The 25,092-nt window shown below is 41.2% G+C and overlaps 1 protein-coding gene across 3 annotated transcripts in view; it reads left to right on the top strand.

Moving 5' to 3' along the window:
- The window catches only part of LIN52 (lin-52 DREAM MuvB core complex component), a 115,629-nt gene that overhangs the window by 1,435 nt on the left and 89,102 nt on the right, over window positions 1-25,092 (top strand). For 2 of the 3 annotated variants that reach the window (XM_003902042.5, XM_009211949.4), the window contains exons 2-5: window positions 6,286-6,360; window positions 9,671-9,708; window positions 12,119-12,185; window positions 15,511-15,594. In XM_003902042.5, the coding sequence (XP_003902091.1) occupies window positions 6,286-6,360; window positions 9,671-9,708; window positions 12,119-12,185; window positions 15,511-15,594 (264 nt within the window). Of the gene's footprint in view, window positions 1-6,285; window positions 6,361-9,670; window positions 9,709-12,118; window positions 12,186-15,510; window positions 15,914-25,092 lie in introns of those variants that run through there. The other variant, XM_009211950.4, reaches the window with a different exon arrangement.

Below are 25,092 nucleotides of genomic sequence, written 5' to 3'. Positions count from 1 at the left end.
ACCTCCCAAAGAGTCTTTCTTAGAACACAGTATCTGGAGTTGCCCTTCCCCACCATTATTCATTGCCTCAGTATCTTCCTTGTCAGCATAGTTACTATGTTAACTTTGCCCCTTGTACGCTAGATTATAAATTACAAGTTTGTCTTGTTCATAGCTGGATCCCAGGTTTAGCACAGTGCCTGACGAACAGTAGGTCTTTAATTAACATTTATTGAAATATTGATTAGATATGTGCAGAAATAATATATTACTTGATCTTAAGTTTTACGTTTAACCGAGTCTTAAATTTTGTGAGCACAGGTACATACTGTGTTAGAAATTATGGCCGGGCGTGGTGGTTCACACTTCTAATCCCAGCACTTTGGGAGGCTGAGGCAGGCAGATTGCCTGAGCTCAGGAGTTGAAGACGAGCCTAGACAACATGGTGAAACCCCATCTCTACAAAAAAATACAAAAATTATCTGGGTGTGGTGCCATGCACCTGTAGTCCCAGCTACTTGGGGGGCTAAGGCAAGAGAATCGCTTGAGCCTGGGGGTGGAGGCTGCAGTGAACCATGTTCATGTCACTGCACTCCAGTCTGGGTGACAAAGCGAGACCCCGTCTCAAAAAAAAAAAGAAGGAAAAACAAGAAATTTTGGATGTTTGGAGTCAAAAGAGATTCTCCTTCCTGGGTGCTCTCTTGCAAAAATGTCCTTCTCTCGCCAGAAAGAAAGGCATTTAAAAAGGGAATAGGGAGTTATTGCTAATGGGTACCAAATTTCAGTTTGGGAAGGTGAAAGTGTTCTGGAAATGAATGTGATGATTGCACAATTAATGTACTTAATACCACTGAACTGTATACTTAAAAGTTATTAAAATGGTAAAATTTATGTACATTTCACCACAATTTTTTTTAAAAAGCCAAGTGATAGAAATAGAGGTAATTGTTATTAAATTTTTTAGTTTATTTTTAAATTGTTTTTACAAATTTTGGGGATTTTAGAGATGTGTTCCTTGAGTTTGATTTTTTTTTTCCTTGTCTTCTCTCAATTTAGTTTCCTTTCTTTGGCCAGGAAGAGTATTAAAAATGTTAAATTTTTTTCCTTTGGTCTTCTAGCCATCCCTATGGTCACTTTATTTGCACTCTTGATTTTTAAAAGTCTTCATTCTCATCTCTTACAAAGTTTCACTCCTCTCCACCTAATGTTTTCTTTTAATCTGAAAAAATCAAGTCAAGCACTTTGAACTTAAATTCAACGTCTCGGTAAGTATCTCATTCCAAAATATTCCATGGCCTAGCTCTCTCACTTCTATTTTTAGTGTTCCACCTGTCACTGTCTTTAAAATTTAATTCAGATAACATTGACTTGAAAATGTTTGTCATTTACTCTTTTGTCTTTTTTGTGATAAATTTGCTGGAGCTTCTTTGAAAAGGAGAAAACTGAAATTCAAATACAGCCATCTAATTACTTAATTTATGAGAGTAAGACTCACAGCAGAGTCTGAGTTCTATCCCAGACTGTGGTATCATAAGGTCACCCATGTAGGTTATTAGATTGTACCCCCAATAATTTTTTTTTTAATTTTCTTTTAGAGACAGGGTCTCTCTCACTCTATTGCCCATGCTGAAATGCAGTGGTATGATTATAGCTCACTGCACCCTCAAAGGCTCAAGCTATCCTCCCGTCTCAACCTCCCAAGTAGCTGGTACTATAGGCTCACACCACCATGCCCAGCTAATTTATTATTATTATTATTTATTTTGTTTTGAGACGGAGTCTCACTCTGTCACCCAGGCTGGAGTGCCGTGGCACGATCTCGGGTCACTGCAATCTCTGCCTCCTGGGTTCAAGTAATTCTCATGCCTCAGCCTCTCCAGTAGCTGGGATAACAGGCACACACCACCACACCTGGCTAATTTTTGTATTTTTAGTAGAGACAGGGTTTCACCATGTTGCCCAGGCTAGTCTCAAACTCTTGACCTCAGGTGATCCACTCACCTCAGCCTCCCAAAGTGCTAGGATTACAGACGTGAGCCACCGTGCCCCGCCTTATTATTTTTTGTAGAGATGAAGTCTCACTATGTTGCCCAGGCTGGTCTCAAACTCCTGGGCTCAGACAATCTTCCTGCCTCGGCTTCCCAAAGCACTGGGATTCCAGACACGAGCCACTGCACCTGGCCCAATAACTTTATTTTTGTTATGGTTGAACATTCCTCAGAAATTGGTAACAAAGAGAAGCTAATTTTTGATGCTTTAGTTAAGGCAGTGTATTAGTTGAGTTCTTTACAATTAAAATGCCATTGGAAATTCCTTTGGGATATTTGGCAAAACAAATTCAGTTTAGAGAAAAGTACATGTTGAAAAATTTTGTACGTATGTATATTTTCTGGGGAATGAGTTCATTTTTTTCCCCAGATTTCCAAAGATGTGGCTTACCCAGAAAATGTTAAGAACCGCTGTTTATAGCATTAAATGAACTAGTTATGCAACTGGTTAGCATACTGAGCATACAATAAAAATTCAACGAATGTTAATATTGAGTACTACTCTGTGCAAGGGAAGAGTGGAAAAGAAATGATGTCAAAGAATTAGGCAGAGGCTGAGTAAGATTTTATAGAGTATGGTAGATACACATTCACAGATTTAACTGGGAGGAACTTTAAGCTGGAGAGTGACACGAACTGATTGACATTTAAAAAAATCATTTCTGGCCTCTTTATAGAGAATAGATTTGGGGGCGTGAAGGGGAAAGGGTAAGAATGGGAGCAGAGAGATCTGTTAAGAGGCTATTGAAGTAGTCCAAGAGGGAAGTGGTGGTTCCCCGGGTTATTCGATTTCAGGGTGTATTTTGAAGGTAGAAATGACTAGATTTACTCATGGATTGGTTATGGAAGGGTGAAGGAAAAGAATGCATGAAGGATGACATCTGGGTTTTCGATTTGAGAAGTAGGGTTTATGGTAGTGCTATTTCTTGAGATGGGAGAAGATTGGGGGAATATGGTTTTGAAGATAATTAGGTTTAAGTGGGAATTTTTTTTTTTTTTGAGACAAGGTGTGGCTCTATCACCCAGGCTGGAGTGCAGTGGTGTGATCTTAGCTCACTGCAGCCACCACCTCTAGGCTCAAGCCATCCTGCCACCTCAGCCTTCCAAGTAGCTGGGACTACAGGCTGACACCACCACACCTGGCTAATTTTTTGCTTTTTGTAGAGATGGGGTTTCGCCATGTTGGCCAGGCTGGTCTCAAACTCAAGCAATCCACCCACCTCGGCCTCCCAAAGTGCTGGGATTACAGGCGTGCACCACTGCATCTGACCTTAAGTGGTTTTTTCATATGTAAATAGAGAGGGATTCAAATAACCACTTGGACATAAACCTTTGTAGTTCTTTAGAAAGGTTGGCAGTGGAAATGTAAATATGGAATCATTGGCATACAGATGAAGATAAAGTCCTCATGTTGAAATAGGAGAGTTCCCTAACCCCAGGATATGCGACAGGGGTGTGGCTTGTCTTTGTGCTCTCAAACCTTTTACGGGATGGGGAGCATGCAGATGGGTGGGTGTAGGAGTCAGGGCGAGCACTTTTGGGCTCCAGCCCCATGGTAGCATCTAGGGGTGGGTACCTGTGACTCCCAAAGCCCAAATGGGCATGTATAACAGTGCACTCTTTTTTTGTTGTTGTTTTTTTGAGATAGGGTCTCGCTCTGTTGCCCAGGCTAGAGTGCAGTGGCATGATCTTGGCTCACTGCAACCTCCACCTCCCAGGTTCAAATGATTCTCCTGCCTCAGCCTCCCCAGTAGCTAGCATTACAGGTGTGTGCCCCCACGCCTGGCCAATTTTTATATTTTTAGTAGAGACAGCGTTTCACCATGTTGGCCAGGCTGGTCTTGAACTCCTGACCTCAAGTGATCCACCCACTGTGGCCTCCCAAAGTGCTGGGATTACAGGCATGAGCCATCGTGCCCGGCCAGTGCACTCTTTTAGCTTTGCTGTCTGCAGATGCTTAAGTGTTAAGTGACTCAGTGCCCTCTTGGTACCAGGGTCCTTGTCTGGTGTCCAGGAAGAATCAGATTGCACACGGACTTGAAGGATGGTGAATGTATGAGTTTTATTGGGTGGTGGAGGTGGCTCTCAGCGGGATGGATGGGGAGCTGGAAAGGGGAGGGAGTGGGAAGGTGATCTATCCCTGGAGTTTGGCTATTCAGTGATTCAGTGGCTGATCTCATCTCTGACCTTCTCCAGCCAAACTTCTCTTGGCATTCAGATGCTCCTTCTCTTCTCTCTGCAGTTCTTCTGCCCTTCTGTTCATCTACTTGTGGAGCCTAGAGTTTGGGGTTTACATGGATATAGAATAGTGGGGCATGGTGGGCCAAAAGGCAACTTTTGGGCATGAAAACAGGAAAGCCTGTTCCCATTTCTGGCCGCAGGTTTCCAGACTTGAGGGTGGGGCCTTTGCCGGGGGACCATCCTCTTCTTCTACCCAGTATTTTCCTGTTTTCTGTGTGTTTCAATTTATGCCACTAAAGTGAGGTAGAGAGAGGAGCCAGTGTAGGATGGGGCCTGAGTGAAAAAGGAGAAGGAAAAAGGAGAGTCAGTGAGGTAGGAGAGAAACCAGCATAGTAGTTTTATAGAAGCGGGGAGTAGTATTTCAAGGAAAGTAGTCAGTGTGTGGATGCTGCAAAAACATCACATGAGACAGAACAGGCTGAGTATGGTGGCTCACACCTGTAATCCCAGCACTTTGGGAGGCCGAGGCAGGTGGATCACCTGAGGTCAGGAGTTCGAGACCAGCCTGGCCAACGTGGTGAAACCCCATCTCTACTAAAAATACTAAAAATAAAAAAATTAGTGGGGCATGGTGGCATGTGCCTGTCATCCCAGCTACTTAGGAGGCTGAGGCAGGAGAATCACTTGAACCTGGGAGGCTAAGGTTGCAGTGAGCCTGGATCACGTTATTACACTCTAGCCTAAGAGACAAGAGCGAAACTCCGTCTCCAAAAAAAAAAAAAGATGGAATAGAGAAGTGACCTCTGGATTTGGCAACATAGGTCATAGATGCCTTGACAATAGCAGTTTCTATGTATGTAGGGACAGAAGCCTGATTGTTGTACATTAAGGAGAGCGAGTGATGTAAGGAAGTAGAGACAGCAGAAAAGACAACATAAGAACTTTTGCAGTGAAGCAGGTATGGAAGAGGTCATGGGGTCAAGAGAGAGGGTTTTTGGTTTTCTTTTCTTTTCTTTTCTTTTTAAAGCAGTGTCCCACTTTGTCATCCAGGCTGGAGTTCAGTGGGACAAACAGAGCTTACTCACTGCAGCTTCAACCTGCCAGGCTGAAGTCACTCTCCCACCTCAGCCTCCTGAGTAGCTGGGACTGACTACAAGGGTACACCACCACGCCCAGCCAGGTTTCACTGTGTTGCCCAGGCTGGTCTTGAACTCCTAAGCTCGGCCTCCCAAAGTGCTGGGATTATAGGCATGAGGCACCCCGCCTGCCCTGGTGGTTTTTTGTTTTGTTTTGTTTTTTGTTTTTTTTTTTGAGATGGAATCTCACTCTGTTGCCTGGGCTGGAGTGCAGTGGTGCGATCTTGGCTCACTGCAACCTCTGCCTCCCGGGTTTAAGCGATTCTCGTCCCTCAGCCTCCCAAGTAGCTGGGATTACAGGTGCCTGCCACTACACCCAGCTAATTTTTTGTATTTTAGTAGAGACGGGGTTTCACCGTGTTGGCCAGGCTGGTCTTGAACTCCTGACCTTGTGATTCACGTGTTGGCCTCCTGAAGTGCTAGGATTACAGGTGTGAGCCACCATGTCCGGCTGGGGTTTTTTTTTTTTTTTTTTAGATTCTGCAACTGGCTTGATTGCTACTGAGCATGAGGCTAGAGAAGGTAGAAACTGATGGTACATGAGAAAGATGATATTCAAGTGATGTCCTTGACAAAGCAAGAGAAGGTGGCATCTAGAGTGCTATCAGAAGAGTCTGTTTCATGGAAGTAGAAACACTTAATTCATTGTAACTGGAGGAAAGCATAAGAGTATGAATGAAGATGCAGGTGGGTTTATTGATACTCATTTTTCTTAACACTCCCAATAAAATATCACTCCCATTCATAGATTGAAAGAGTGAGGTTTGGTAAGGGAGAATGATGTATTTGTATTCTATCACGGACCAGTGGCATCAATAGTTACAGAATTCATATCTCTAGACTTCCAGGTGAGTGTTCCAGTTTATGTCCTTTGAGATTGAAGTGTCATATACATTAATGTGTTTCCTATCTTCTTGGTTCATCTGGATGTTTTGTTCTAGGGACAGATCTGGAAGCATCTTTGCTAAGTTTTGAAAAACTTGACCGTGCCTCACCAGATCTTTGGCCAGAACAATGTAAGTTTTTGCTTTCTTTATATCAGAGTCAATGTAGGAGAAACAATGCTCCTTTTTAAACAGATTTTTAAAGAGTTATCATTTATTTATTTGGTAAATTTTTATTTATTTTGAAGCTAGTCAAATTTAGCAGTGGGGGATTGTATACAAACTTTAGTGACACTAACATTAATAAGTTCTGATAACTGGCTGAGCCTGTTGGCTCATGCCTGTAATCCCAGCACTTTGGGAGGCCGAGTTGGGAGGATTACCTGAGGTCAGGAGTTTGAGACCAGCGTGGCCAACATGGCGAAACCCTGTCTCTATTAAAAAAAAAAAATAGAAATATTAGCTGGATGTGGTGGCACACGCCTGTAATCCCAGCTACTCAGGAGGCTGAGGCATGAGAATCTTTTGAACTCAAGAGGCGGAGGCTGCAGTGAGCAGAGATCGTGCCGCTGCACTTCAGCCTGGGTGACAGAGTGAGACTTTGTCTCAAAAAAAAAAAAAAAAGTTCTGATAACCCACTACCATCAGACCAGCCTGAAGAGTTATCATTTAACTTTAATGATTAAAGTTTTATTTTATTTCAAAGAGAAGAGACTGAAGTCCAGTGTTAAGAATAGCTGTTTGGTGTTTTAATTTTTTCAGAACACAGTGTAACTCAGAAAATAAGGAGCCTTTAAGCAATAATAATTGTTTTGTTTGAACCAGAGTCTCTCTCTCTCTCCCAGGGTAGAGTGCAGTGGCGCACTCAGGTCACTGCATCCTCTGCCTCAGGATTCAAGTGATTCTCCTGCCTCAGCCTCCCAGGTAGCTGGGACTACAGGTGCGTGCCACCACGCCCGGCTAATTTTTTGTGTTTTTAGTAGAGATGGGGTTTCACCATGTTGGCCACGTTGGTCTCAAACTCCTGACCTCAGATGATCTGCCTGCCTTGACCTCCCAGAGTGCTGGTATTAGAGGCCTGAACCACTGCACCTGGCCCACTCTTACAAAGTTAATCACTTTTAATCGCACAAATCCTTGTAAAAGGTACAACTCCGGCCAGGTGTGGTGGCTCATGCCTATAATCCAAGCACATTGAGAGGCCGAGGTGGGCGGATTACCTGACATCAGGAGTTTGAGATCAGCCTGGCTAACATGGTGAAACCCAGTTTCTACTAAAAATACAAAAAATTATCTGGGCGTGGTGGCACATGCCTGTAATCCCAGCTATTTGGGAGACTGAGGCAGGAGAATTGCTTGAACCTGGAAGGTGGAGGTTGCAGTGAGCGGAGGTTGCAGTGAGCTGAGATCACTCCATTGCACTCCAGGTTGAGCAACAAAGAGTGAAGCTCTGTCTCAAAAAAAAAAAAAAAAGGTAGACATCCTTTTGACCTGTTTTATACTTATACAGATAAGGAAATAATAATTTTTAAAGTATATATAAGAGGGATTTTTTTTGTTCATAATGATGGAGTTATACATGTGGCCTGCCACTTAACTTACTCCACATATGAACAGTTCCATCTTGGTATGTGTATGTCTACTTCATTTCATTGTATGGATATATTATAGTTTATATATTCATACATTATTTGGAAACTTAAGTTATATCTAGTTTTTTTTGTTGTTGTTGTTGTTTTAATTTGAGCCAGGGTCTCACTGTCACCCAGGCTTTGTGCAGTGGCATTATCACAGCTGACTACAGCCTCAACCTCCTGGGCTCAAGTGATCCTCTCACTTCAGCCTCCTGAGTAGCTGGGACCACAGGCATGCACCACCACAACCAGCTATTTAAAAAAAGTTTTTGCGGGGGACAGGGTCTCACCGTGTTGCCCAGACTGGTCTTGGACTCCTGGCCTCAGGCTGTCTTTCCACCTTGGCTTCCCAGAGTGCTAGGATTACAGGTGTGAGGCACTGTGCCCAGCCTATATCTAGTTTTTGATTTTACAGATAGTTTATCAGTGAATACTCAGGTATACATATCTTTGTATACATGGAAGAGAATAACTGTATGAGGGCCCCTTTCCTCACATTCTAGCCAGTATTAGATGTTATCAATCTATTACTTTCATTTTGCATTTCCTTTTTGGTGAGATTGAACTTTTTTTTTTTTTTTTTTTTTTTTTTTTGAGACAGAGTCTCGCTCTGTTGCCCAGGTTGGAGTGCAGTGGGGTGATCTCAGCTCACAGCAACTTCTACCTCCTGGGTTCAAGCAATTCTTCTGCCTCAGCCTCACAAGTAGCCGGGACTATAGGTGCATGCTGCCACACCTGGCTAATCTTTTGTATTTTAGTAGAAACGGGGTTTCACTGTGTTGTCCAGACTGGTCTCGAACTCCTGAGCTTAGGCAAAGATCTTATTTTAATTATTTATTTTTTTAGAGACAGAGTCTCATTCTATCACCCAGGCTAAAGTGCAATGTCGCAATGATAGCTTACTGCACCCTCCAACTTCTGAGTTCAAGCCATCCTCCTGCCTCAGCGTCCTGAGTAGCTGGGACTATAGGTGTGCCTTACCATGCCCAACTAACTGTTTTTTTGTGTTTTGTTTTTTGGTTTTTTTTGGGACAGGGTCTTGCTCTGTTGCCCAGGTTGGAGTGCAGTGGTGTGATCATGGCTCACTGCAGCCTCAACTTCCTGGGCTGAAGCCTTCCAAGTAGCTAGGACTGGGGTGCATGTCACTATGCCTGGCTAAGTTTTGTATTTTTTGTAGAGATGGGGTTTCACTATATTGCCCAGGCTGGTCTCCAACTCCTGAGCTCGAGTGATTCACCTGCTTCAGCCTCCCTAAGTGCTGGGATTACAGGCATGAGCCACCGCACCCGGCCCAGTTTTTTAATTTTTTGTAGAGTCTGGAGTCTTGCCTTGTTGCCCAGGCTGATCTTCAAGTTATCCTCCTGCCTTGGCTTCCCAAAATGCCCAGCCCTGATTTTTATTTTTCTGCCTTTTAATGTGATTCTTTCTGTGAGAAACTTAAATAAAATTGGATTGACAGAATAGCATCACTAAAAAGGCAGTTTAAAGTTTCTGGTAAGAGATACTGTATCTTACCACCCTCCCAACCAGCTAACTCCTGGTCCTTCCAAGTTCAGTTGAGGCATTATTTTCCTTGAGAAGCTTTTTATGCCCCCTGGGTCTGACTTAGCTTTCCATTTTTGTCTTCCCATAGCCCTGGCATCTTTCTTTGAGGACTGAAACAGTATTATAGTTATTGGTTTATTCTTTCTCTTGTTCTAAACTATAAGAAAACAGACAAAGCTGTTTTCTTATTTTCTTATTATTTGGATCTTCTATGCCTGAGCAATCATACTTATTGAATAAATATTGTTTTGTTTTTCTTTTAGTACCAGGTGTTGCTGAATTTGCAGCTTCCTTCAAAAGTGTAAGTAATATAAGTAATATCCCTTACCTACTGAGGTCGATCCAAAGTTTCGCTCCTGGGTAAAAGCTCAGATCTCTCTTTTTTATTTTATTTTATTTATGACAAAGTCTCACTTTTCACCCAGGCTGGAGTGCAGTGGTGCAATCTCGGTTCACTGCTACTTCCACTTACCAGGTTCAAGCAATTCTCCTGCCGCAGCCTCCTAAGTAGCTGGGATTACAGGTGCCCACCACCATGCCTGGCTAATTTTTGTATTTTTAGTAGAGTTGGGGTTTCACCATGTTGGCCAGGCTGGTCTCAAACTCCTGACCTCAAGTGATCCACCCACCTCAGCCTCCCAAAGTGCTGGGATTACAGGTGTGAGCCACCGGGCCTGGCCTTTTAAAGTTTTTTGTGGAGATGAGGTCTCACTGTGTTTCCCAGGCTGGTCTTGAACTCCTGGGTTCAAGTGATCCTCCAGCTTCAGCCTCCCATAGCATTAGGATTACAGGTGTGAGCTATTGTACCTGTTACTATTTTTTTTTAATGTGAAAAATGGGAAAAATAACACCTACTTTATAGAGTTGATTTGGAGGTAAATGGCCTGATGCGTGTAAAGTGTTTTGCTTGTCACATAATAGGTACTGAGTACATTTTAATTAAAAAAAGAGAAGGATGCAAAGCTGAAATAATGTTTCTCAACTCTACCTTTTGTGCATGACAGAATCATCAACATGCAGCTATGGAGCTCTTGAAAAATGCACTGTAACAAATGAGCACCAAGAAAAAAAATAATTAAAAAAAAAGAAAAACACATATGAGGAATCCCTTGCTCTACTCTTTCCACTGGACCCTTCCCTACCCCTCATATTCTAAATCATTATGTCTGGAGTGTGGCCAAGGCATTTATATTTTTAAAAGTTACATAGGTGATTCTCGTGTGCAACTAGCGTTAAACTGCTGACCCAGAGCTATTCTAAGAATGGACTTTCTTTCATGGTTTTTTTTTTTTTTTTTTCCACTCTGTGGCGGAGGCTGGAGTGCAGTGGCGCGATCTCGGCTCACTGCAAGCTCCGCCTCCTGAGTTCACACCATTCTCCTGCCTCAGCCTCCCAAGTAGCTGGGACTACAGGCGCCCACCACCTCACCTGGCTAGTTTTTTGTATTTTTTAGTAGAGACGGGGTTTCACCGTGTTAGCCAGGATGGTCTCGATCTCCTGACCTCGTGATCCGCCTGTCTCGGCCTCCCAAAGTGCTGGGATTACAGGCTTGAGCCATTGCGCCCTGCCGGTTTTTTTTTTTTTTTTTTTTTTTTTGAGACGGAGTCTCGCTCTGTCGCCCAGGTTGGAATGCAGTAGAGCGATCTCGACTCACTGCAAGCTCTGCCTCCCAGGTTCATGCCATTCTCCTGCCTCAGCCTCCGGAGTAGCTGGGACTACAGGCGCCCGCCACCACACGGGGCTAATTTTTTTTTTGTATTTTCAGTAAAGACGGGGTTTCGCCGTGCTAGCCAGGATGGTCTCGATCTCCTGACCTCTTGATCCGCCCGCCTTGGCCTCCCAAAGTGCTGGGATTACAGGCGTGAGCCACCGCGCCCATCCCTTCTTTCATAGTTTTAAGTTCACTTTCATAAATGAAAAATTGTAAAATTCTGAAGTTTTCTAAAACCTACAATAAAATTGTGAAATTCCAAGTCATGACCATTCTAGACTTCTCTCACTTAGAATGAGGATTTTCTCATTCTTGATTCTTCTTTGAATCTTCCCCTATGCCAGAGAATGTTATTTACTGATTAGCGTTTCAAACAGTTGAATTGGAGTCTTTCACCAGATCTGAATTTCAAGTAATTTCTTTCATTGCTATACTAACTTGTTCTGCATAAACCAGTAATAGTGGTCATACCTGTTCTTCCACAATAATTTCTCTGAGACTGACTTTAAAGATGAGCCATGTTTTTTACAGTGACTATTTGTAGGCCATATCTAAACCTGGAGAAATCCAGGTTTTTTAACTTATAATCTGCCAGTATTTTCAAACAACCTGAAGGCTATGTGACAAGCTGCATTTTTTCTCTTTGTTTTTTGAGACAGAGTAATACTCTCACCCAGGCTGGAGTACAGTGGCACGATCTTGGTTCACTGCAGCCTCTGCTTCCCACATTCAAGAGGTTCAAGCAATTCTCGTGCCTCAGCCTCCCGAGTAGCTGAGTTTACAGGTGTGTGCCACCACGCCTGGCTAATTTTTTTGTATTTTTAGTAGAGATGGGGTTTCTGCCTGTTGGCCAGGCGGGTCTCAAACTCCTGACTCCTGACCTCAAGTAATCGCCCACCTTGGCAGCCACCGCATCCGGCCCAGGCTACATTTCTTATAAAAATAATAGGGTCTCTTCATACTTTCTATGTGTCTGAATGGATATATTATTTTTTGACAGCCTATTACTAGTTCTCCGCCCAAATGGATGGCTGAGATAGAACGTGATGACATCGACATGTTGAAAGGTAAGTGATGCTGGTTACACTTTTAACTGGGTATTTATGTTTTTCCATAAACCACCTCTCCATTTTTTTTCCGTTTCCTTACAAGTATTTTTGGCTTCAGACTTCTCATTTAAACTTCCTTATTTGTAGTTTTTCATGTCTGTAATGCCCTTCTCTACCTTTTCCATGTGTAGAAATCCTGCCAATTCAAGACTCAGTCTTAGTGAATTCTGCTGCTGCTGCTAAATTCTTCTAATGTGAACTTAATTTTGTATAATACAGTTAACGAATAGCTCTAACATAAATTTTTTGATTTAATTCCCATAAAGGTCCTGTGAATTGGGTATGATTATATTCAAAGTTCATAAGTTAACTAAGATAGAATGAGTTAAAATTTGGCTGGGTGTGACTCACGCCTGTAATCCCAGCACTTTGGGAGGCTGAGGCGGGCAGATCACCTGAGGTCAGGAGTTTGAGACCAGACTGACCAACATAACAAAACCATGTCTCTACTAAAAATACAAAAATCAACCAGACATGGTGGCAAGCTTCTGTAATCCCAGCTACTCTGGAGGCTGAGGCAGGAGAATCACTTGAACCTAGAAGATGGAGGTTGTGGTGAGCAATTGTTCCACTGCACTCCAGCCTGGCTGACAGAGCAAGACTCTATCTCAAAAAAAAAAAAAAAAAAAAATTAAAAAATTTTAACTCTGATTTTTTTTTTTTTTTTTTAAACGGAGTCTCGTTCTTGTTGCCCAGGCTGGAGTGCAGTGGTGCGATCTCGGCTCACTGCAGCCTCCGCCTCCTGGGTTCAAGCGATTCTCCTGCCTCAGCTTCCTGAGTAGCTGGAACTACAGGCACTCCCTACCACACCCGGCTAATTTTTGTATTTTTGGTAGAGATGGGGTTTCACCATATTGGCCAGGCTGGTCTCGAACTCCTGACCTCCAGTGATCCACCCACCTCGGCCTCCCAGACTGCTGGGATTACAGGTGTGAGCCACCGCGCCCAGCGTAAACTGTGCTCTTTTAAGTCTAGTCTCTTTCCAGTATAACACAAGTACCTTATTTAGAATTTACTGCCATATATTGTCAGTACTATTAAATGACAACCTCTTAGTGGGTTAAGATCTATTTTTTATTTTTTTATCCCATCAATTTCTTCTATAAAGAATATTATAAGTAGTGAATATTGTTGTTTGATAAATGATTTGAAACTCAATCACAAAGTGGAAATTTAAATTAAAAAACATTAATTTTCCATGATTTTTGCCCTACTTTATTTATTTTATCATCCTTCTGGTGATAAGATTCATGATGATTGTGAAGTAATAGACTGAAATTAAGGTAAAAACCTGGGATTCTTGAGGTATTTAAACAGCTGAACATATCAAGAAAGTCTACTTATGCTAGGTGTAGATAATGACTGTGGCATGATAAATGAGATTAAAAAAACACCTTTATTTGGTTTTAGAAGTAATTCATTGTTCTTCATGAAATGCTTAAATGCAGATTCCGTCCTCCTGCCATGGAAAAATTAAGTCTCAAGGGCATCTCAGGTTCATTCTTCTAATGTTTCTAACAGACATTTTTATAATATCTCATCAGCATGTATTTCTTAAGGCAACTCTAAATTTTTAATGAGGGATCATAGCATTATATTCTATGCAAACTGACCTGTGTCTTAAACCTAAAAGGAATTGGGTGCTGTTTAAATAAAAATTCAGGAAAGAAAATGTTTAAATATTGTCTTTGCGTGTGTGTGTGAGTGTGTGTGTGCAGGAGACTGGAGTTTGTTTTTATTACTCAGTCTCCCCGAGAATTTGGGGATCAGAGTTTTTAAGGATAATTTGGTGGGCTGGAGGGACAGTGAGTTGCTAGTGCTGATTGATTGGGCCGGAGATGAAATCACAGGGAGTCAGAACTGTCCTCTTGTGCTGAGTCAGTTCCTGGGTGGGGGCCACAAGATCAGATGAACCAGTTTATTGATCTGGGTGGTACCAACTGATCCATCAAATGCAAGGCCTGCAAAATATCTCAAGCACAGAAACACCCAATAGTGAAACCACCACTGCAGAAGTGTAACTGTGATGGTGAAAGAGATCTGACCTAAGCAACTCCCTTTTGCTCCTAACCTCCAACAGTATGCTGTCTTTTTACTTAGTAAACTTAAAGATTTTTATAGGAATTTGGTTTGAAGGGAAAGTTTAAATTTTTATTTAGTCTTTGTTTTCTAAACTTAGGGAAATGGGGAATAGTAAGTTTTGTTGCCACTTTATTATAAGTCGAAATAATGTGGACTTACAATTAACAGTTGAGACAATATCCATGTTGTCAGATCAGATATGTCTTCAAGTCTTTCTTAATGCTATATCAGAAGACAAGGTTTTACATTTTAATGATGTATTCCAAACGAATGTTATAAATAATGTTTCCTGAAGATGAAACACTTGTTATTTTATTATTTTTTCTTGTTTTATTTGAGAAAGGGTCTCCCTCTGTCACCCAGACTGTAGTGCGGTGGTGCCATCATGGCTCACTGCAGCCTTGACCTCCTGGTGATCCTCCCACCCCAGCCTCCTGAGTAGCTGGGACTACAGGCATACACCACCATACCCAGCTAATTTTATTTTATTTTATTTTGAGACGGAATCTCACTTTGTTGCCTAGGCTGGAGTGCAGTGGTATAATCTCAGCTGTCTGCAGCCTTTGCTTCCTGGGTTAAAGTGATTCTCCTCTTTCAGCCTTCTGAGTAGCTGGGACTACAGGCGCCTGCCACCACACCCAGCTAATCCTTATATTTTTAGTAGAGACAGGGTTTCGCCAGGTTGGCCAGGCTGGTCTTGAACCCCTGACCTCAGGTGATCTGCCCGCCTTGGCCTCCCAAAGTGCCAGGATTACAGGTGTGAGCCACCGTGCCTGGCTGAATTTTTGTATTATTTTTATACAGGTGAGGTATCATGTTGCCCAGGCTGGTCTTGAACTCCTGGGCTCAAGCGATCCTTTTGCCTTAGCCTCCCAAGTAGCTGGGACTGCAGGCATGTGCTCTGTGCCCGGCTAATTCTGTTTTTATGCAAATTTGTTTATTTTTAAGTGGGTAAGCTTATCTGAGGAATTTTGCTGTAGTGGGAAAATTCCCTGATTTGTGTGTGTGTGTGTGTGTGTGTGTGTGTGTGTGTGTGTGTGTGTGTGTGTGTAAGATTGGGGGAGGAGTTACGGATCCATTTTCTACTTATTCAGTGGTAATTACGCTCGAAAACTTGTATAACAAGAGTTCCCAACCCAAATAAGTTGCTACTAGAGAAGAGTAGAAAGAAATGATGTTGAAATAAATGATTCTGTTTCAGAACTGGGGAGTCTCACCACGGCTAATTTGATGGAGAAGGTACGAGGCCTACAGAACCTAGCCTATCAGCTGGGGCTGGATGAGTGTGAGTACTCCAATCGCATTTGTTCAGGGTTACATGCTGTGTATTATCACCGTGAGCTCCAGTTATAATTCAGAAAGTATATTAGGGAAAAGAGAAGCGTTCTGAAGGTAAGAAGTCAATCTAATTCATTGACTTTTTATGGTGGAGTGTGGTGGAATAATTACTGGATTTACTAGGTAACAAATGATTTTTCTTTATACAGTAAAACTATATTGAAATCCCTTCAGGTTATTATCTCATTTTTAAATAGACAAGAGTCTTACTATGTTGCACAGGCTGGTCTTCAACTCCTGGGCTCAAGTGATCCTCCTACCTTAGCCTCTGAAGTAGCTGGGACTACAAGCATGTACCATCGTGCCTGGGTAATTTTAGAATTTTTTTGTAGGGACAGAGTCTCACTATATTGCCCAGGCTGGTCTTGAACTCTTGGGTTTAAGTGATCCTCTTGCCTCAGCCTTCCAAAGTGCTGGGATTATAGGCATGAGCCACCGTGCCCAAATAGCATTTTACTTTACAAATAAATTTAAGGCTGGCCATAGTGGCTCATGCCTGTAATCCCAGCTACTTAGGAGGCTGAGGATGGAGAATCACTTGAAACTGGGAGGCAGAGGTTGCAGTGAGCCAAGATCATGCCACTGCACTCCAGCCTGGGCAACAGAGTGAGACTGTCTGAAAAACAAGAAAATTAATTTAAAATTTCTAATTTTCAACTGATAGTTGTCACTTCCTCAGACCTCTTTATCCTTCCTTTATTTCTATTACTGTCATCAGCAGTTGGCTTTCTTTTACCAGGAAAACATTTTTGAATTGGTTATGGAATCAAGAAATAGAGAACAACAAACTGCTTCAAGATATGGTTGTTAGCTGGTCTGCTAAGTTCACACATTAATACCTAACTCTTCTCTATATACTGGTAATTTCTTTCTTTTTTTTTTTTTTTTTTTGAGATGGAGTCTCGCTCTTTTGCCCAGGCTGGAGTGCAGTGGCCGGATCTCAGCTCACTGCAAGCTCCGCCTCCCAGGTTTACGCCATTCTCCTGCCTCAGCCTCCCGAGTAGCTGGGACTACAGGCGCCCGCCACCTCACCCAGCTAGTTTTTTGTATTTTTTAGTAGAGACGGGGTTTCACCGTATTAGCCAGGATGGTCTCGATCTCCTGACCTCATGATCTGCCCGTCTCAGCCTCCCAAAGTGCTGGGATTACAGGCTTGAGCCGCCGCGCCCGGCCTATTTGTTATGATTAAAGTTTATACCTTGGCAAAATTACTAGTTACCATGTATGTCATGGACCTCCTTGATCTATAATGAAAAGACAAATCTGTGATTAGTAAGTTCGTGAATGTGAGACTTTCATAGTTGATTTTGTTCCTTGATTTTGTTTCTGGCTTTGGATAATAAATGCTGTAATGATAGTTATGATCAAGGTTTTATCTCTTTGTGTCAGTGTTTTTCAATGAAGTAAATGTTATGCTTGTTATATCAAGAACATGCTATATTACCAAGTAGATTTGTCAGTAGTATTATCTATAGTTATAGCTGAAATTACGGTCCTTCTAATTAGTTTCTCTTTTTCCGCTTTCCTACTGAGAAGGGTAATGAAGTATTTTTTCCTGCTTTTTATTATTTATACCAAAGTAGAGTGAACGGAATATGACCCATGGCCCAGCTTCAATAATCAACATATAACCAATCTTGTTTTACTTATAACAATTTCCTATAGCTACTTTAAAGCAAATTCCAGGCATTATATTACCCCATTGCTGAGTAACTTTGTATGTGTTTCCAGAAGACAAGGACTCACTTTCTTTTTCTGTCTTGTTTTGTTTTGTTTTGAGACAGTCTTACTCTGTGGCCCAGGCTGGAGTTCAGTGGCACGATCTCGGCTCACGGCAACCTCCATCTCCTGGGTTCAAGTGATTTTCCTCCCTTAGCCTCCTGAGGAGCTGGGACTACAGGGATGCACCACCATGTCTGGCAAATTTTTGTATTTTTAGTAGAGATGGGGTTTCACCATGGTGGCCAGGCTGGTCTCAAACTCCTTACCTCAAATAATATGCCCACCTTGGCCTCCCAAAGTGCTAGGATTACAGGCGTGAGCCACCACACCTGGCCTATTGTTTTTTTTTTCCTTTCTCTTCAGGAACACTGGCACAAAATGTGAGAATTTTTTTTTTTTTTTTTTTGAGATGGAGTTTTGCTCTTGTTGCCCAGGCTGGAGTGCAATAGCACGATCTTGGTTCACCACAACCTCCGCCTCCCAGGTTCAAGCGATTCTCCTGCCTCAGCCTCCCGAGTAGCTAGCATTACAGGCATGTGCCACCACTCCCAGCTAATTTTGTATTTTTAGTAGAGATGGGGTTTCTCCATGTTGGTCAGGCTGGTCTTGAACTCCTGACCTCAGGTGATTGGCCCAACTCCGCCTCCCAAAGTGCTGGGATTATAGGCGTGAGCCACCATGCCTGGCCATTTTGTTTTTTGTTTTTTCGTTTTGTTTGTTTGTTTTTTAAGAGACTGGGTTTTTCTATGTTGCCTAGGCAGGACTTGAGTTCCTGGGCTCAAGCAATCATCCCACCTCAGCCTTCTGAGTAGCTGAGACTACAGGCACATACCACTGTGCCTGGCTTTTTTTTTTTTTTTTTTTTTGAGACGGAGTCTTGCTCTGTCGCCAGGTTGGAGGTTGGAGTGCAGTGGCGCAATCTTGGCTCACTGCAACCTCCGCCTCCTGGGTTCAAGCGATTCTCCTGCCTCAGCCTCCCAAGTAGCTGAGATTACAGGCGCACACCACCATGCCTGGCTAATTTATTTTAGTAGAGATGGGGTTTCACCATGTTGGCCAGGATGGTCTCAATCTCCTGACCTGGTGATCCACCTGCCATGGCCTCCCAAAGTGCCAGGATTACAGGAGTGAGCCACTGCGCCTGGCTGGCTACTGTTACTTTTTAAAAATATAACAGTAGTTTCATTATTATGCCTAAAATTTTTTTTACAAACCTGTTAAATATCATCAAATAGCCAGTCAAGGTTTAGATTTCTCTAGTTGACTCATAAATGTCTTTATACAGTTCATTTGTTGGAGTCCGGGTCTAAATAAGGTTCATATGCTGTATTTCATATGTCTCTGAAATCTTTTTTAGCCTGTCATACTTACACCTGCATTTTATTTCCCCTTGTCGTTTGTTAAACCTAGTCATTTGTTCTATAGGTTTTTCAAAATCTGGGTTTTTGTTGATTACATTCCTGTGGTGGAGCTTAACATGTTCACCTATCCCTTTTTTATCTGCTGATTGTTAGATCTAGAAGCTTGCACAGATACAGGCTTGATTTTTTTTTTTTTTTTTTTTAATTTTGTGAAGAATATTTCACAGTTGGTGTTAGATACATTATGTGTGCTGGTCTTTCTTTTTGTGATATTAAGATTAATAGTTGATGGTTTCTAGATCTAACTATCAGGAAATAAAAAGGGATAGGTGAACATGTTAAGCTCTACCATAGGAATGTAATCAATAAAACCCAGAATTTGAAAAATCTACAGAACAAATGACTAGGTTTAACAAATGATGGGGAAATAAAATGCAGGTGGAACTATGACAATCAGATGTATTCATTGTAATATTCTTTATCAGTCTTATACCTAGAGTAGCAGGCTTTGATCACAGTCTAGATTTGCTATTTTATTATAGGTTGCAAGGTAGTAATATTCTGTCATTTCTCTTATTGACTAGAATTTTTCTAAAAAGACTTTATCTTACCGACTATTTGGTTACTTTGAAAGCTGCTCCTACTGGCATGATGGGATAAATGATTCTTGTTCTTTCTTTATTAGTTTTCAGAATAATGAGTTTGTTCCCTAAGCATCAGTAAAGTTTATTTTAATGGCTTTCAACGGAATCAAAAACTTGGTGTGGCATTGTTACTTTTTTAAATCCACACAGTTAAAGCCATTATTATTGCTAACTGTTTATATTTCTAAAAACTTAAGGCTTTGGGGGTGGGGGTTTGAAGCCATTGAATTCAGCCACCTTCAGCACTAAACCAAAACTGTACAAGAGAAATGCTTGTTTCTGCCAAATGAGTCCCACGAGCACAGCTGAGATTTTTCAGAATTATCTTCTAGTTCAAAATTTGGTGGTGTTTCAATTTCCGTAGCAGTGCTTTGCAACTGATTGCCATTTTCCTTGGCCATCGTGAATTTAGCTGACATGAAATAGTTTTAAAATTTTGAATTAGAAACAATTACATTGATGTGTATTGAACTTCTTACATACAGTCTCTCTTTGTTTTGTTGTGTGCAGTGTATTTGCATAAAAACAAGATTTTTTTTGTCCTTACAGATTATTCATCTACTCTAGGGGTTGGCTTTTACTTGACACCCTAATCTGGTGTTTCGATGTCTAAATCCTCTTTCCTGCATTAATTGAGAGGATGACATGGATGAAAAATAAGCAGTAGGAACTGATGAATCCCCAAGGACCAGTGATCCTGTTTTTATGCAAATATCTGCACTGATAAAGATGATGGAAAGAAAAAAAATGCAAAAAATATTTGTCCTCAAAACATGATTGTTTGTCACTTCCCAAGAGCATTGTTAAATGTTAGTATAGAAATTATATGAACCTTCTAGGGCTGATAGTAACTAGGTTGTGTCTTTTGGAAGATGAATGCTACCCTTTGAATTGGTACATGATTATGCCTCAGATAACCCTTTTGGTGTACAAATTTTGGAATGCAGTAGCTTTTCTTATAGGCATTTATAGTAGAGGCCTCTTGGCTTGATTTGGGCAGTTAATTTGTATGAAATTCCCTTGAAATATACAGAAATAGTTTAAAAAGTAAAACTCTGCCTTAGCATATAAAGAATTCCATTTCTATTATTTCCATCTGAGCTCAGAGTCCTCCCTCTTTTACTGGAACTATGTTATAGTCACCTTCTAGCTGGTCCCTCTGCCTCTCAACTACCCCATTCCAGTCTATCTTGTTACTGCTGCCACATTGTTTTTATGTTTTTTTTTTTTGAGACAAGGTCTCACTCTCATCCAGGCTGGAGTGCCATGGCATTATCATGGCTCACTGTAGCCTCGAACTCCTGGGCTCAAGGGATCCTCCCACCTCAGCCTCCCAAGTAGCTGGGACTGCAGGTGCAGTGCCACCATATCCGGCTAATTTTTTTGATATTTTGTAGAGACGAGGTCTCACTATGTTGCCCAGAGTGGTCTTGAACTCCTGGACTCAACCAGTCCTCCCTCCTTGGCCTCCCAAAGTGCTGAAATTACAGACATGAACCACCATGCCTACCCTGGCCTGATTGATTGATTGATTGATTGATTGATTGATTGATTGATTTTGAGGCAGTGCCTTGCTTTGTCTCCCAGGCTGGAATGCAGTAGTGCAGTCTTGGCTCACTGCAGCCTCTACCTCCCAGGCTCAAGTGATTCTTATGCTTCAGCCATCCAGGTAGCTGAGATTACAGGTGTGTACCACCATGCCCAGCTTTTTAAAAATATTTTTAGTAGAGATGGGATTTCGCTATGTTGGCCAGGCTGGTCTCAAACTCCTGTCCTCAAGTGATTTGCCCGCCTGACCTCCCGAAGTGCTGGGATTACAGGTGTGAGCCACCACGCCAGGCCCCGGCCTGATTTTTTGAAGTACATTTTCTTCTCTTTGTCTTTTGCTTGTAAATCGTTACCCAGATGATAAAATTTAGGCCCCTTGTGTGGCATTCAAAATCCTTTGCACTCTGGCCCTCACCAGATTACTCTAGCCTTCTTACATCTCCCCTACCAAAACACATGCACTGTCTCTGTCTGAAGCTTCTGGAAATTGCTCTTTTTCTGGGTAGTTGGTGTTTTAGTGATGAGATGCAATATTTGAAGGTCTTATAATGTCTGGAATGTCTTCTCTTATGACAGTGGATGGTCAACAGCACAGAATAAATACAGTGTGAAACCTGATGATGGCTTGGTTTATCTTCTACTTGAACCCTACTCTATCATTATTGTTACATGCGTATGATCCTGATTTAGACCTGTTAAATTTCAACACTACATTGCTTCCTTTATTCCTAAGATTCATTATCATGAATGCTATTGAATACTAGTTCTCAGCAGTTTTTAACCTCACTCTTTCTGGAATACTTCCCATCTTCTTAGTTCTACTTATGCTATTCCTTTTTCTCAGTAAGCTGTCCTTCTTCTATCAGCCTTCCCTTTTCATCCTTGATTTAGAAAGTGAACGTTCTCTGTGGCCTCTCAAATAGCCCCTAGAGCAGTTTGTTTGTTTGATTTTTAAGGTGCTTTTACCATTCTTCTTGGAGATTTTTGGTACATGTCTCAGTCCTTGGATTGATTATAACTTTTTAAGATAAGAATCGTATTTTTACTTTTTCAGCCCATAGATTTTTTTCCCCATCTCTGAAAACCACAAACCAGTTAGTAGTCATGCACATGACCTACTTACTAGCTATCTTTGAAATATGTTTAAATAAAATGTGAAAACTGGGAAAGCAGAGGATCGTATCATTTGAAACTAGGGACCCTGATGCATTTGGTTTTTTTCTCTTTTTTTTTTGTAACGGCTTTATTGAGATGTAATTCACATAGTCTATAATTCACCCATTTATAGTGTGCAATTCAGCGATTTTTGTATATTCAGAATTTTGCAGTCACCACGACAACCAATTTTACAACATTTTCATCACCTGAAAAACCTTGTACCCATTAGCAGTCACTCCCTATTACTTCCCAAACTCCCCACACCTAGGCTGTTACTTACTGGTTTCATGTTTCTCTGGATTTGCCTCATCTGGACATTTCATGTAAATGAAATCATATAATATGTGGTTTCTTGTGACTGGATTCTTTCTGTTAAGATGTTTTCAGTGTTCAATTATGTTATAACATGTATCAGTGCTTTATTTCTTTTCATGACTGAATAATATTCCATTGTATAGCTACTCCACATCGTATTTATCTACCTGGTGATGGGCATTTGAGTTGTTTTCACTACTTGGCTACTATAAATAATGCTGCTGTGAACATTCAGGTTCAACCAAAACACACAATTTTTTTGGTAAACGTGTTTTCATTTTCTTAGGTTTATAGCTAGAGGTGGCATTTCTGGGTCATGTGGTAACTCTATATCTGATCTATTGAGGAATTGTCAGACTGTTTTCCAAACTAGCTGAACCATTTTGCATTCCCACAAGCAGTGTATAAGTGGTCCAGTTTTCTCACACCCTTGCCAATACTTGTTATTTGTATTTTTTTCTTTTAATTATTTTCATGTCCCTCATAGAGAGTGTGAAGTAGTGTCTCATTGTGGTTTGGATTTGCATTTGTCTAGTAATAATGGTGTTGAGCATGTTTTCATGTGCTTATTATATATCTTCTTTGGAGAACTATCAGTTCAGATCTTTTGCTTATTTGTAAATTGTTTGTGTTTTTATTATTGAATTGTAAGACTTCATTATATATTCTAGAAACAAGTCACTTATCAGATAGATGATTTGCAAAAGTTTTCTCTCATTCTATAGGTTGTCTTTTTACTTTCTTAATGGTGTCCTTTGAATCACAAAGCTTTAAATTTTGATGAAATCCAATGTATCTATTTTGTTGTTGCTTGTGTTTTAGTGTCCTGCCTGAGAAACGATTGCCTAATGCAGGGTCTCAAAAATTTATGCCTGTGTTTTCTTGTAAAAGTTTTATAGTTTTATCTTTTAGACTAATTTAGGTCTTTGATTCGTTTTAAGTTAATTTTTATATTTGGTGTGAGATAGGGATCTAAATTCATTCTTTCGCATGTGGAGATCCAGTTTTCTTAGCATAATTCAGAAGCATCATTGAAAAGACTATCCTTTTTTCTGTTGAATTGTCTTGACATCCTTGTCAAAAATCAGTTGGCAGCCAGGCATGGTGGCTCACACCTGTAATCCCAGCACTTTGGGCGGCCAAGGTGGGGGAATTGCTTGAGCCCAGAAGTTTGAGACAAGTCTGGGCAACAAAGTGAGACTCCATCTCTACAAAAAAATTAAAAATTAGCCATATGTGATGCTGTGCACCCATAGTCTCACCTACTCAGGAGGCAGAGCCTGGGATGTCGAGGCTTCAGTGAACCATGATCACACCTCTGCACTCCAGCCTGGGTTACAAAGAGAGACCCTGCCTCAAAACAAAAAAAATTAGTTGGCCATAAATGTGAAGGTTTATTTCTAGACTCTCAATTCTATTCCATTGATTTAATCTCTCCTTATGCCAGTAATTCACTTTCTTGCTTACTGTAGCTTTGTAGTAAGTTTCGAAATTGGGATGTGTGAACTTTCCAACACCAACAATGTTTTGCAGTTTTCAAAGCATAAATATTATACTTCATTTGTTAAATTTTTTCCTAAGTACTTTATTCTTTTTGACGCTATTATAAATGGAATTGTTTTCTTAATTTCATTTTCAGTTTGCTCATTGCTACTATTGAGAAATAGATTTAATTTTTGTATATTGATCTTGTACCCTGCAACTTCGTTGAACTTATTTCTTTAGTTCTAATAATGTTTTAGTAGATTATAATTTTCTATATAAAGAATTGTCATTTGCAAATAAAGACAGTTTTGCCTCTTCATTTCCATTCTGATTGCCTTTAAATTAATTCTTTTGCCTAATTGCCCTGGCTAGAAATTGCAGTACAGTGTTGAATAAACATGGAAGGAGTGGATATCCTTGACTTTTCCTGATCTTTGGGAGAAAGGATTAGGTATAGTGTTTGCTGTGGGTTCTTTGTAGATGTGCTTTAATGTAAATATTACCTTCTAAAAAAGCTTTGAGGAATTTAGCTTACTTTGATATAAGTAGTTGTTTCTACTGATTAATCATATAATTATTAATCATATAATTCTGTATGTTCATGTAGCAGTTTAATGGGAGTGTTATTTGGTGAAATTTAATCACTGTTGTTTTTTAAAAGCAACATTTCATTGTAAAAAGATTGAGAGGGATGCCAAGGGGGGATGACTGCTTGAAGCCAAGAGTTTGTAACCAGCCTGGGCAACAAAACCAAGACTCCATTTCTGAAAGAAAAAGATTGAGGCTGGTGTGGTGGCTCACGCTTGTAATCCTAGCACTTTGGGAGGCTGAGGTGGGCAGATCACCTGAGGTCAGGAGTTTGAGACCAGCCTGGCCAACATGGTGAAACCTTGTCTCTGCAAAAATACAAAAATTAGCTGGGCATGGTGGCATACACCTGTGGTCCCAGTTACTCGGGAGGCTGAGGCAGAAGAATCGCTTGAACCTGGGAGGCGGAGGTTGCAGTGAGCTGAGATAATGCCACTGCACTTCAGTCTGGGTGACAGAGCTAGACTCCATCTCAAAAAAAAAAAAAAAAAAAAAAAGAGGTCAGGCATGATGCCTCACACCTGTAATCCCAGCACTTTGGGAGGCCGAGGCGGGCGGATCACGAGGTCAGGAGATCAAGACCATCCTGGCTAACATAGTGAAACCCCGTCTCTACTAAAAAAT

The sequence above is a fragment of the Papio anubis genome, chromosome 7 (assembly GCF_008728515.1).
Source record: "Papio anubis isolate 15944 chromosome 7, Panubis1.0, whole genome shotgun sequence".
NCBI classification, from domain to species: domain Eukaryota; kingdom Metazoa; phylum Chordata; class Mammalia; order Primates; family Cercopithecidae; genus Papio; species Papio anubis.
This window is presented reverse-complemented; position numbering and strand designations above follow the sequence as displayed.